The sequence below is a fragment of the Penaeus japonicus genome, unplaced genomic scaffold, assembly GCF_977035675.1.
Source record: "Penaeus japonicus unplaced genomic scaffold, GWHDUDI00000001_assembly GWHDUDI00000032, whole genome shotgun sequence".
NCBI lineage: Eukaryota > Metazoa > Arthropoda > Malacostraca > Decapoda > Penaeidae > Penaeus > Penaeus japonicus.
Window position 1 is genome coordinate 27889450 of NW_028234434.1, and position 13412 is coordinate 27902861.

A 13412-nucleotide genomic window follows, 5' to 3' on the forward strand; every position below is an offset into this window, starting at 1 on the left:
GCTATTATCATTATCATCATTTATTGTCATTATCATCATCATCATCATCATCATCATCATTCATTCATTCATTCATCATTGATTCATCATTATTATTATTATTATTACTATTATTATCATTATTAATGATACCATCATCATTATTATTTTATTGTGTTATTGTTTTAGTCCAACTCAATAACTAGAAGAATGAATTACCTTGCCGATTAAAAGAACTAGAATCTAAAGAAAGAAAAAGATACATCTCTAATTAGAGCATACTGTAATTTTATCTTGTTTAGTACATTCTTTTGAGAGGAGGAGGAGAAGGAGGAAAAAGAACAAGAACAAGAACAAGAACAAGAACAAAAGGAAAAAGAAGAAAAATAAATAAAAATAGAAGAGGAGGAGGAGGAAGAAGATGATGAAGAGGAGGAAGAAGAAGAAGAAGAGGAAGAGGAGGAGGAGGAAGAAGAAGAAGAAGATGAAGAGGAGGAAGAAGAGGAAAAGATGGAGGAAGTGGGGGAGGAGGAAGAAGAGGAAATGGGGGAGGAGGAGGAAGAAGAAGTGGGTTAGAAGGAAGAAGAGGAAGTGGGGGAGGAGGAAGAAGAGGAAGTGGGGGAGGAGGAAGAAGAGGAAGTGGGGGAGGAGGAAGAAGAGGAAGTGGGGGAGGAGGGAGAAGAGGAAGTGGGGGAGGAGGAAGAAGAGGAAGTGGGGAGGAGGAAGAAGAGGAAGTGGGGGAGGAGGAGGAAGAAGAAGTGGGGGAGAAGGAAGAAGAGGAAGTGGGGGAGGAGGAAGAAGAGGAAGTGGGGGAGGAGGAAGAAGAGGAAGTGGGGGAGGAGGAAGAAGAAGAAGAGGGGGAGGAGGAAGAAGAAGAAGAAGAGGAAGAGGAGAAGGAAGTAGAGGAAGATGAGGAGGAGGAAGAAGAAGAGGAAAAGGAAGTAGAGGAAGAGGAGGAAGAAGAGGAAGTGGGGGAGGAGGAAGAAGAGGAAGTGGGGGAGGAAGAAGAAGAAGAAGAGGGGGAGGAGGAAGAAGAGCAAGTGGGGGAGGAGGAGGAAGAAGAGGAAGTGGGGGAGGAGGAGGAAGAAGAGGAAGTGGGGGAGGAGGAGGAAGAAGAGGAAGTGGGGGAGGAGGAGGAAGAAGAGGAAGTGGGGGAGGAGGAGGAGGAAGAAGAGGAAGTGGGGGAGGAGGAGGAGGAAGAAGAGGAAGTGGGGGAGGAGGAGGAGGAAGAAGAGGAAGTGGGGGAGGAGGAGGAAGAAGAGGAAGTGGGGGAGGAGGAGGAGGAAGAAGAGGAAGTGGGGGAGGAGGAGGAAGAAGAGGAAGTGGGGGAGGAGGAGGAAGAAGAGGAAGTGGGGGAGGAGGAAGAAGAGGAAGAAGAAGAAGAAGAAGGAGACACTTTGGTGTCTTTTGAATTCTTTGATCTGTATTCTCATTAACAGTATTGTATACTGTAATTTTTTATTGTAACTAATGGAAGGATCCTCATTGTCCCAACACCTGTCATTTTTATCTCATGTGGAGAACCTGTATAAACTCTGGGGCAGTTGTAAGTGAAATGGGATATGATTATTTTCTGGCAACATTGGGTTAGTATTATTGTTCGGGTTCTAGTTGTATTAGCATTAATATTATTTTGAGTATTACTAGTGATAGTATTAGTAATTGTAGTATTTTAGTTCTAGAAGTAGTAATAGTAATGATAGTAGAAACAGTAGCTATTTCTTCTAGTCAGTTTAGTATTTACCCCCGAATGAAATAATGGAAGGAATGTCATGAACACACACAAATTAGATCTCTGTCGGAATTTACAAGATCTAATCAAACAGTGAATTGCAAGGCTTGTGTTATTCAGTTATTCAGTCTCATTTAATGTCACCCACATTGGTCACAATGACCTCCATTCACAATAGATGTACATTAAGTAAAAGAGATCAACCACTTCCTCCAAGAAATGTAAATAAAAGGTAAAAATAATGATAATGATAATAATAATAGTAAAAGAGATCACTAACTATCCAAATAAATTAATAACTAAGCCCTCTTCTTTTGCAGGGCCTGTTTGGGGCCACCCTCAAGGACCTGGATCATGAAGACTATGGCTACCTCTCCCTGGAGGCCCTCCTGCGCAAGCACCCAGAGGTGGTCAGCATCCAGATGTGGGGGGGGGCTATCAGGGTCATGCGGGACCAGTCACTCATTCCGCCTGAGGAGAGACAGGTAGGCTGGTTGCTGCTAGAGAGAGAGAGAAAGAGAAAGAAAGAGAGAGAGAGAGAGAGAGAGAGAGAGAGAGAGAGAGAAAGTTTGTGTATGTATGTGTGTGAGAGAGAAAGTTTGTGTGTGTGTGTATATATGTATGTACGTATGTAAGGGAGAGAGGTTATATATGTATATATATGGAGAGAGAGAGAGAGAGTGGGAGTAAGAGTTTTATGTCCCAAATCCCCGCAGGATGGAGAGAGGAAGGAGGAGGGTGCCGCCAGCCCTCAGATCCCCCCAGAAGCAGTGAAGCCCGGCTCCTCGTACAAGTGCCCGGACGTGAAGGCCCTCATGCCCGCGGGGGAGATGGTGGAGGTAGTGGCGGGGGAGGTGTACTCGCCCCATCGCTTCTGGATGATACACCGGGGGCAGCACACGCTGCAGGCCCTCGACTCGCTCATGGATCGCATGTTGTGAGTCCTTCAGTGTGGGAGCTGTGGAAGGATCAAGATGAGTTTAAGGGGGCCTTCTCCTTTTCTTCTTCTTTGTCTACATCTTTTTCTTTTTCTTCTTGTTCCTCCTCTTCTTTCTTCTTTTTCTTCTTCTTCTTCTACTGCTTCTGCATCTGCTTCTTATGCTTCTTCTTTTTCGTCTTCTCCTCCTCCTCCTGCTCCTCCTCCTCTTCCTCTTCCTCTTCCTCTTCCTCTTCCTCTTCCTTTTTTCCTTCTGCTCCTCCTCCATCTTTTTCATCTTCTTCTGCTGCTTCTACTTCTCCTTCTCCTTCCTTCTTTCTTCTCCTCTTCCTCCTCTTCTGATTCTCCTCCTCAATCCTTCTGCTGCTGCCGCTCCTTTTCCTCCTACCCCTTCCCCTCCTTCCCCCTTTCTTTTCCTTCGCTTCTTCTCTCCTTGTTTTATCTCCTATTCATTCTACTTATTTTTCATTATCTTCTTTATCTTTGTCATCATCATCATCATCATCATTATTATTCATGATTTTTAAATTATTATTATCATTAGTAGTAGTAGTAATAGTAATAGCAGTAGTAGTAGTAGTAGTAGTAGGACAGCCATCACCACTACCAGTATTACTACTACTATTATCATCATTAATATTTTGATCATTAGATATAATGAAACTATGTAAATCAGTACCTAAGAACCCCCCCCCCCCTCCTCCTCCTCCTCCTCCCTTCACTCTCTCTCAGCGAATTCTATGGTAGTCCAATTGGTGAGCGCTACGTGGTGCCAAACAGCTTCATCACCATAGGCTTCCCCGTCGTGGTGCTCTATGCCGCCGATCTCAACTTCTACCGCGCTATCGTCACCAACCTGGAGGACCTCACAACAGTCAGGGTAAGAAGGGAAGACAAAGTTCGGTTGAGTTCAGCAACTGTTGGGAAAGACATGAGTGAGAGTTGATGGTTTCATGTTACTCTTCTTCCTGTGTGAAATGCATCTTCTTACTCTTACTCTTAGGCTTACTTTTATTTAGCTTTATCCTCCTCCTCTTCTACATCTTTTTCCTTTTCTTCATCTTCTTGTTGCTCTTCTTACTCTTACTCAACTTTTTCCTTCTTCTCTTATTATTATTATTATTATTATTATTATTATTTTCTTCTCCTTCTCCTCCTTCCTCTTTTTCTCAGTGATTCCAGATATTTGTATATCAGAAGGAAAAAAAATAATCATTAAGAATTTACATGATTTTGTGTTATCTCTCTTCTGAGAAAAAATACCTACATCATTATTTGAACTTGGACTATTGTATGCTTCAGGTTTTTCTTTCATGTTTTTCATTATCTGATGGGAATTTATCAAACTGCTAATGGGGCACTTTAGTGGAAATAAGTATAAAATTACTTTTACTCTGCACCTTCACCCTCAGACCTGCTACAGATCCAGAATGGACTTCATAACTAATCGCTTTTATAAACATGCCTGATGGTTTAGCGTACTGCATTTGGAAGCATCCCATTAGTCAAAAAGGAGCGTATCCCCTTAACCATGCTGCTATATTTCTCTTGAAGGTACATTAACGTTTGATATTCCCCTAAAAAATTATTGGCCAAATAGTCCGGTCCGTTAAGTAAGCAGAGAAGTGTTTCCTGAGCAAAGGCCCCCAGAGCTCAGTTTCAGTAAAGAAGCTAAGAAGGCGAACGAGAGTGCCAGAAAAGCGTTGCATTTGTTGTTTGCACTTTCAGATGTTTATTAGGGAAATTTTGCTGTTGTAGTGAGAAGGATGAACACATTTAAGTCATGAATACTTTAATTAGTTACTATGTACATATGATTTTATAATCAAATGTCTGTTTCAAAATATTCCATTGAGGCACAAATGGAAATGTGATTCTTTTCTTCTTCTTCAGTTTTGTTTTGTTTTCTTTTGCTTCTTCTTTTTTCTATCTTCTTTTCCTTTCCTCTTCATCTTTGTCATTCACTCTGTCTTGACTTTTTCCGTCATTATCTTTCCTAATCAACAGATTCGACAATAGTATATTTTAGTATTGCAGAAAACTCTTAAACATTCATTTTATTCTTTATTTCATTTTACTCATTTCTTCGTTTCCCTAGCTTTTCTTTGTGGACTTTGGAACGATCTGCCGCTGCGATTCCACTTCACTGCGCCTCCTCCACAAGGCCTTCCTCAAGCTGCCGGCTCAGGCCATCAAGGTATGTGTTTTTGGCTCTGTCTATTAGGCAGTACCTACTGTATTATCATGATTGTTATTGTTATTATCATCATTATTGTTGTTTCTTTTGACATTATATTTATTATTGATATTGTTCTTCATCTTATTTGTTATTATTGTTGTTTTCATTTTTTTTTAGAATTATTACTACTGTTATTTACCTTATTATTATCATTATTCTGATTGTCATTATTATTGTAATTCTTTTCTTGGAGACTAGTTACTTTGTGCACCCAAGGGTGATAAAGACTTATGCAAATAGATAGTGAATCAGGTAAACTCTTAAGGAGAGCCATAGACACACTCCAGGAAACAGATATGTGAGAGTCTAAGCCAATGCTCACTCCACCAGGCGTCCCTGTGTGATTTGAACCCCCCGGGAACCAGCCGCCTGTGGCCCAGGGCTGCGTCTCGGAGGTTCCATGAGATGATTCAGAACAAAGCCTTCGTTGCACAGATCATTTCATCAGAGGTAGATTGATGCTTGCTGTTCCATCTGTCTTACTAAAGATTGATTTTGTTTATCAATTTGTTTGTAGGAACTTCCCCATGTGTGTTTAGTATGATTTTGTGAGACACGCACGCACGCACACACACACACACACACACACACACACACACACACACACACACACACACACACACACACACACACACACACACACACACACACACACACACACACACACACACACACACACACACACACACACACACACACACACACACACACACACACACACACATATGGGTGAGTGATATATACTTGTCTATCATTTTTCAGGGATATTTTCACATGAACTAACTTTCCAGAGTTAGTTTCAACCAATTTGGATAGAGATGAAGTACTCTTTTTGTTAGAATTTTTTGTCAGAATTCAATTATCATGATAATAGAGAGATGTAAAGTAATAAGTAAGAGACACCCTTTATTTTGAAAATTTAATGACCATAAAAATCATTTTGTCACTTTGGTTAATTTTCTACACAAAACTGATAGAAAGTTTAATGAAAGGTCTTTGATATTTCAAAAACTGACACTGCAAAATGTAAAATTTTTGTATTTTTTCCTTTTCTTTATGGTCTTGTGTCCAACTTCCACTCTCTGAAACAGAAAACGACAAGTGTGAGACTATGGGACACCAGCGGAGAGGAGGACATCAACGTCGGGCAGTCGCTCATTGATGAGGGCTTCGCGGTGCCTCGGAATCTGGACCCAGAAGGAACTATGGCAGCGAATTCCCCTCTGACTAGTCCCAATGTAGCTAACCCCCAGTGGCATGCAGGTTTGGGTTCCAATATTACCTTGGGGAAAGACAGCAAACAGTCACATAAAAATTACGTTGCTGAAGGAAATGGCGAGGCAAGCACAAGCTTGGGTGCTTATTCGTCTTATCCAGCTGTCAGTGAGTTTGTGGGTAAACTAGACCCAGGACCTGCATTAGTAGGAGTACCTATGATGAGCAGTGAAGGAGGGGAGTTTGCTACCAGTGGGAAAGAGAGTAGTGTTACTGAAGGATTGTCACATGCTTCACATCCTGCCATTCCAGAGGCAAGGATTGCTACTGCCAGTGGGAATATTTTTGGCTCTTCACATCCAGTCATTCCAGAGGCAAGGGCTGCTACTGCCAGTGGGAATATTTTTGGCTCTTCATATCCAGCCATTCCAGAGGCAAGGATTGCTACTGCTAGTGGGAATATTTTTGGCTCTTCACATCCAGCCATTCCAGAGGCAAGGGCTGCTACTGCCAGTGGGAATATTTTTGGCTCTTCATATCCAGCCATTCCAGAGGCAAGGATTGCTACTGCTAGTGGGAATATTTTTGGCTCTTCACATCCAGCCATTCCAGAGGCAAGGGCTGCTACTGCAAGTGGGAATATTTTTGGCTCTTCACATCCAGCCATTCCAGAGGCAAATACTGTTACTGCTAATGGGATAATTGTTGGCCTCCTCCAGAGGATGAATGAACTCCAGAATGAAGTCAATGCACTGAAGCTCAAGTCTGTGATTGATGCCCAAATAGGAAGTCAGATGAGAGCCCATCAGATAGGCCCAATTGTTGGCCCATTGATGGATAGGGCACACAAACAGGAAGGGGACACTGATATAAGTAAATCCCAGAGTAATCAAGAGAACTCCAGAATGTCTGTGTATATGCAAAGGATTTATGGGGCAGAGCAAGGTCCTGTTCCCTCGGCTGCCTACACCCCAAGCAGCAGCTTGCAGAGAGGACCTCCACCTGGCTTTGCCCCATTGCCACTCTACCACTCCACACCGGGAATGTGTACAGCGAGTGCAGAAGCCCCAAGTCCAGAGTCAGCAAAGCCCACTGAAGAAATCTTCTACAGTGATGAGTAAGTTCTTTGGTTTGCTAAAGATGAAGATAGAAATATGAAAATATGGTTATTCAGGTTTGAAATAGTTTGCTATGCTTTGTAGACTTGTACTAGGAACTTTGATGATCTTGCTCAACATATTTTAGTTTACAGACTGGTCTCTGCTAAATTACCCATTGATCTGCATGTTGACCATGTAGCTTCTAAAAACATTTTCTTTCAGAATTATTACAATTGTTAATGTAACTGAGATTTCCTTTGACCCATTCACGACGGGGCTATTTTGACTCTAAATGGTCGGAATGCTGGGGTATTCGAACGCATAAGCTTAGCGCCTCGGGATTCTCAGGTGCACTAGCCGCGAGCAAGCGGTGTATACCCCATCACCCGGTGCACCAGCCTTGACTAAATATCTCGTCGCCGGCGTCTGACCCAAAAACCACTGAACGTGATAGCAAGTTAGCTGGCGTGAATGGGTGAATTCCTATCACGAGGTTGAAAAATATCCCTGGACCCAGATGGCGTCCTGAGACGTGCATTTTCTCGCTGAGTCCCGGGTGGGGCAATGTGATGTGCTGAAACGTCAGCAATAGATCGCTAGATTGTTCTCAAATATAATCGTTTTACATAATTTCTTAGACTCTGTTACTTTAGTTTGGGTGATTGAGTGTCATAAAATGAGATATAACGTTTAAAAAAATGACGTCACAGAAAACTACGTGATATTGATGACATCATGGTAATTTCTGCTTCTTGATCGCTTGAATAAAAAGATCTGAGTTGAAAAATTATTGTTAAATCAAATGTGTTTGGCCAAGAAATAAAATAAATTTAAGAATTACTAATGCAATACTAATTCCAATTCGTTGATTACCTGTGATATCACGTCATGTCACATCATGAGATACCTGTACACACTCATACGTACGTTTAAGATTATTCATATTGTTCTTTTCATTTTGGTAAAAAAAAAAAAAGTATAAAACATGTTTTTTGATGCCCCACTAAGAGATTGCTTCCACTTTCCTTTGGTATTTTCACATAGAAGTGAAGAATATAGGCAAAGTTCAATAAAATAAAACTAAAAAGGCATTACTGTTACATGTTTTTTGACTAAAATAACTCCTCCGAACATGACAATATTTTTATGTGTCATTACATTGTAGAGGCATTCATGAAAACCATAAGAATCGGGTAGGTGAAAAACGCTTTGAGAGGATCAGCGTGGCCCTGCGGAGTGAGAAAACACCCCGGCACGAAGCATCACGCACTTGTTATCTTCCCAGTGTATGTGGGAGTTGGCGAAAATACGTCCCATCGTGAATGGGTTAACTTGTTATTGAGGTGGCCAGGTCTCTCTGATGCAGAATTGGCATCAAATACCAGTCTGATATCTCATAAATAGATCTAATAGGATCAGTATAGCCTTCATAGTCAAATCTGATTATGATATACATAAGAAAATGTAAAGTTGCCACAATAGTGAAAATACAAGGCATAAGGGATAGAAAAGAGTAGTTTGATAAACTTTCTGACTCATACACATGCTCTCGAGATGCCTTGAAAAATTTAAATAGTCCAAAAGGTGCAACTGTGTCATGGGCATAGAATCGACAACCTGATTTCTGATGCTCATAAGCAGTATTGGCAGTGAGTGAATTAATAAGCTTCATTTCCCTTTTTCAGGGAAGATGGCATGCTGGACAGTCCCCCAGCAGCACAGGAGGTGATAGACTGTCACGTGCTTCCTGTCTGCTTTAGGGGCAAATGCACCTTCCACCTGTTGTTTGAAGGGGGAGAGGCACATCTGGTGAGTGGGGAGATCTCAAGTCTCCTGTGGAATGTCAACAACCTTGAAACCCTGCTGAAGGAGAGGGGTATTGTGCTCCCCTCTCTCAAGATGAGCGTTACCAGCCACCAGGACGTCTACCTACGGCTAGTGGAGTAAGTTGTGGTTCGTGTGTGGATTTTGATGCATCCTTTGTGTTTCTGTATTGGGGAGGTGGAGGATATCCCTTTTCCAGTTCTGTCATTTGTCCTTATGTGTCCCCTTTACAAAACTGTATTTTATCGACATTGATTTTTTAAAGGTCTGTCTTTGGGAAATTTGACATCAGTGGCAAGTCTGGGATTCTCAAATACCAGTTGTAGTTCAGTCTGCCAGAATGGTTCATCCTAGGATTATTTGCTTGTGTAATGTTACATTTTCATGAATTCCTTGGACTGTAAGGACTGATTTTGCATATGGAAAATGCAGGACAGATTTCATGACATGGCAACTATGAGATGTGCCCAACAATAGGATGACTTAAGCAGTATTAGTGTTAGGTTTCATCTTTTCAGCTCTAATACCCAATCTTTATATCTCTCAATTCCCCCCTCTCTCCTCCTTTACCCTTTCCCTCTCTCCCTTTCTCCCTCTGCCTCTCTGTCTCCCCCCTCTCTCTCTCTCTCTCTCTCTCTCAATTACTCTCTCTCACTCCTCTTAACCCCTCTCTCTCTTCTCTCTCCTCTCTCCCTCTCTATATCTCTCTTCCCCTCTCTCTCTCTCTCTTCTCCTCTCTCTCTCTCTCCCTCTCCCCTCTCCCCCTCTCTCCTCCCTCTCCCTCCTCTCTCTCTCTCTCTCCTCTCCCTCTCTCCTCTCCTCTCCTTCCTCCTGTCTCTCCTCTTCTCATATCCTCTCTCTCTCTCTTCCTCTCGTCTCCTCCCATCCATACAATTCCATTACAGGTGTGGCACTGATGCGGTCTATGATGACGTCACAGGGAAGCTGCAGCCAACACTCACCGCCTTCCCCTTGCGTGTTCTTCCGTGGATACTGAGTTACTTCGCCTATGAGGACCAGGAGTTTTTAGCTTGGGTGGAGGTAGGTTGGGGTTTTGTGGTCCTTGGTTCAGCCAGTGATGATGAATGTGGAATGCATAAGAAGAAACATGTTTATAGATTTATGCTTGTTAGATGTCAGATACAAATACATTTGCACAAGCACAAACACACACATGTGCACATGCGCACGCACGTGCGCACACACACAAATCAACTTTTTCTTCCTCTGTTGTTCTTTCTCCTTCTAATTGTTATTTTTGGCAGGGACTATGTGCTAGATATGGAAACGTGAACACTGAGCAGAGAGAAGGAGGAGAGGTGCAAGGACAAGAAGAGCGTGGAACAGGAGGGAGACGAGTAGAAGAACCGGGAGCACCAGAATTGAAAGGTAACAAGCACAGAGGTGAACCAGCAGAAGGACCAGTTGAACCTGAATTGAAGAGTAACAGACACAGAGATGAACCAGTGGCAAGACCAGTTGAACCAGAATTGATTGGTAGTAAATGCAGAGATGAACTAGCAGAGAGACCAGAAGAACAAGAATTAAGAGGTAAATGGAGAGAACACGCAGAGGAACCAGGTGAACCAGAAATAAAAGTTAAAAAACACTTTGATAAACAAGGAGAGAGACCAGATTTGAATGGTAATAAATACAGAGGTGAATTGGCAGAGGGACCAGAAGAACTAGAATTGACAGGTACCCAGGGAGAACCAGCAGAAGAACCAAAATCAAAAGGTAATAACCTCAAACACCAAATAGCAGAAGAACCAGAACAAATAGAACATAAAGCTAAACATAGAGAACCAGCTGATGAACCAGTAGAACTAGAATTAAAAGACCGACAGAGAGAATTGACTGAAGATGATAAACACAAAGACATAGTAGCAGAAGGACCAGCAGAATTCGAATTAGCAGGTAATAAAGACAGTGAAGAAGTAGCAGAAGAACCAGAACTAGTGTTCAGAGAGAATAAACCAGCAGAAGAAAGAATAGAAAGAGAAGAATCCTGCAAAACGAGTGCAGATGCCCTCCCAGCAAGTGACGGAGATACGAGATCAGAACCATGTTCGTTAGAACTGAAAGAAATCCCCAACCCAGTTTCCGTGAGAGCCAAGATATACAAAGCTGATGCTCATCTCTCCATGCCATCATTATTGAATGAGGGCAGTTCCAGGCCCCATCTGGAGGTACAAGAAACCAATACTAAAATACAGGATCGAGAGATACAAGACACCGGACAGGACAGTAAACCAGAGGCTCAAGTTGAGGACACTGGTCTTGAACATGAGATTCAGGAGAAAACTCCAAAACGAGAATCAGAGCACACCATTCCAAAACAGGAAATTCCGGACAGTGCTCCGAAGCCAAAAATGTGGTACGCCAACCGAGAACAGGAAGTTCAGAGCACTATTTCAGATAAAGAAATTCTGAACAAAGCTTCAGTGAGGAAAAAACAGGACATAGAATCAGAACAGAAAGTCATCATGCTGAGGAAAACTGATTTGATAAGAGAGGGAGTTCTAAAAGAGTCAGAATTGCAAGATGTAAAAGAAAAACTCAAAGACTTGGCTAAACATGACACGCAATACAAGAAAGTTATCAGCATTATGGAGCGTCTGCAACTGGACATGCCATTTCAGGCCAACTCAAAGGAGTATATTCTGAACTTGATTGAGTCGGTGAAGATGACCTGGGATCAGGCACACCCAGAGAAGAAGGAAAGGAATTTGGTTGAGGAAGACAATGAGACAAAAGAGATGTCCTTGGGCTTTTTTCTTCAGGCGTTGAGAAGTAAATCAAAGAATTCTTCGGCAGATTCAAGCAAGAATTCATATACTAGACAAGAGGTTGAACTTCAAAGAGAGAGACAGCTTGACAGAGAAACAGTGAATCAATCTACATCAAAGTTATGTGCAGTAGAGCCAACAGAGCATGTAGAACATGCCCATTCCGAGACACAAGAAGAATTCTCAAACAGCAATAAGTTTGTGAAGGATCTTCCAGTCACCAAAGGCAACAAACAAATATCCAGGTTGTGTGAGGAGACTGTTGCAACACCACCTGAAGTGCCGCTGAAAATCCCCTTGAAAGACAATTCTAATCGGAATGATCTTCCCGATGACACAGCACACGAGACTACCTTATCAGACACAAGTTCGCAAGGTGTCAGAGGGAAAGTGCCGAAGCCAGGGAATGCATTCTGTGAGGAAGAAAAGGCCACAGATAAACAGGAGACAGTGCAAGAAAACAGGACTGCCAAGAGAACCCCAAGTAGAGGAAGAGGGAAGTTCAAGTTGTGTTCTGGTAAACGCCCAGACTTCGACTACCGAGAGGACCCATCTGGGGCAAGGCCAAAGAATGTGTTTTTCCGAGGGAGGCCCAGTCCCGAAGACCTGAGCATTTTTGAGGAAAGGAACAGGTCCAGTGGCACAGCGAATGATGTCAGCAATTCAAGGAGTGTGAGTGGAGGTACATATTTTAATTTTCATGCAGCCACAGCTTCCTTAGTGCTATATCAATCTTTGAATTTGATTTTTTTTCCTTATCAGAGTCATAATCTCTCGCATTTCCAGAGGGCAATCTCCCACTGCCTCCTCGAGACACACCAACAGGTACCGGCAGTTCCAGTGGTCCCATTGTGGGTAATGTCGCAACACTCGCACATATCTAAGACTGGAGAATTATTGTATTCCCGTAGATAACACACCAATCAGTTGAAATGCATAGCCAAATGGAGTACTTGTTTTAGGAGTTTTCAGCAATTTAATTTCATCGTCAAAAGAATTCCTTTGCAGATATAGCTATTTCTATATCAAAAGTCTATGTTTAAGTTTTCATTTTTGTCCTTTCAGAAGGGCAGATTCAGTTTTATTATCCGCCTGTGTTGGCCACAGTTCTGTCTATATATGTTAGGAAAAGGAAAACAGTTTAAGAAGTGTCTTTAATTTTTTCAATTAAATGATTATGAATGAAATTAGCTCAAGGCAAGTAAACTAGGAAATATCTTTGTTTATATGAACAGGAGTGATATGTTATTAATCTGAAATAAATATTTTCCAAATGGAATTTCCTTTCAGAATTAAATGTATATAATTTTTCAGTTCTATTCTTGGTGACCTAATCTTACACACACTTCATTTTAAACAGCCAGTAACAGGCCACAATAAAGAAAAAGCAATGCAGGTTCTTGGTCAAAGAAAAAAAAAATCAGGAAAAAGAAATGTCAAGACTTTTGCCTTGCTAAATGCAGTAAACTATACATTAAGCATTTTGGGCAATGTGGCACTCAACTCCCCCTCTTGGCTTATCCCTCAGTATGCCACTTAAACCATTATCAGTTGCATCCCCGTGGGAGAACTATAATTTAGCATTAAGCCAAACCAA

At 42.0% G+C, this 13412-nt stretch overlaps 1 protein-coding gene across 4 annotated transcripts in view; it reads left to right on the forward strand.

The window, feature by feature from the left end:
* Positions 1–13125, forward strand: part of LOC122246008 (uncharacterized) — a 17837-nt gene extending 4712 nt beyond the window's left edge. Inside the window, exons 6-15 of one of the 4 annotated variants that reach the window (XM_086556560.1) lie at positions 2032–2196; positions 2428–2648; positions 3381–3528; positions 4747–4845; positions 5218–5337; positions 5979–7219; positions 8888–9145; positions 9932–10067; positions 10292–12497; positions 12602–13125. In XM_086556560.1, the coding sequence (XP_086412686.1) occupies positions 2032–2196; positions 2428–2648; positions 3381–3528; positions 4747–4845; positions 5218–5337; positions 5979–7219; positions 8888–9145; positions 9932–10067; positions 10292–12497; positions 12602–12699 (4692 nt within the window). In that variant the 3' untranslated portion in view covers positions 12700–13125. Of the gene's footprint in view, positions 1–2031; positions 2197–2427; positions 2649–3380; positions 3529–4746; positions 4846–5217; positions 5338–5978; positions 7220–8887; positions 9146–9931; positions 10068–10291 lie in introns of all 4 variants that reach the window. The other 3 variants (XM_086556559.1, XM_086556561.1, XM_086556558.1) reach the window with 3 other exon arrangements.
* Positions 13126–13412: the final 287 nt, after the last annotated feature.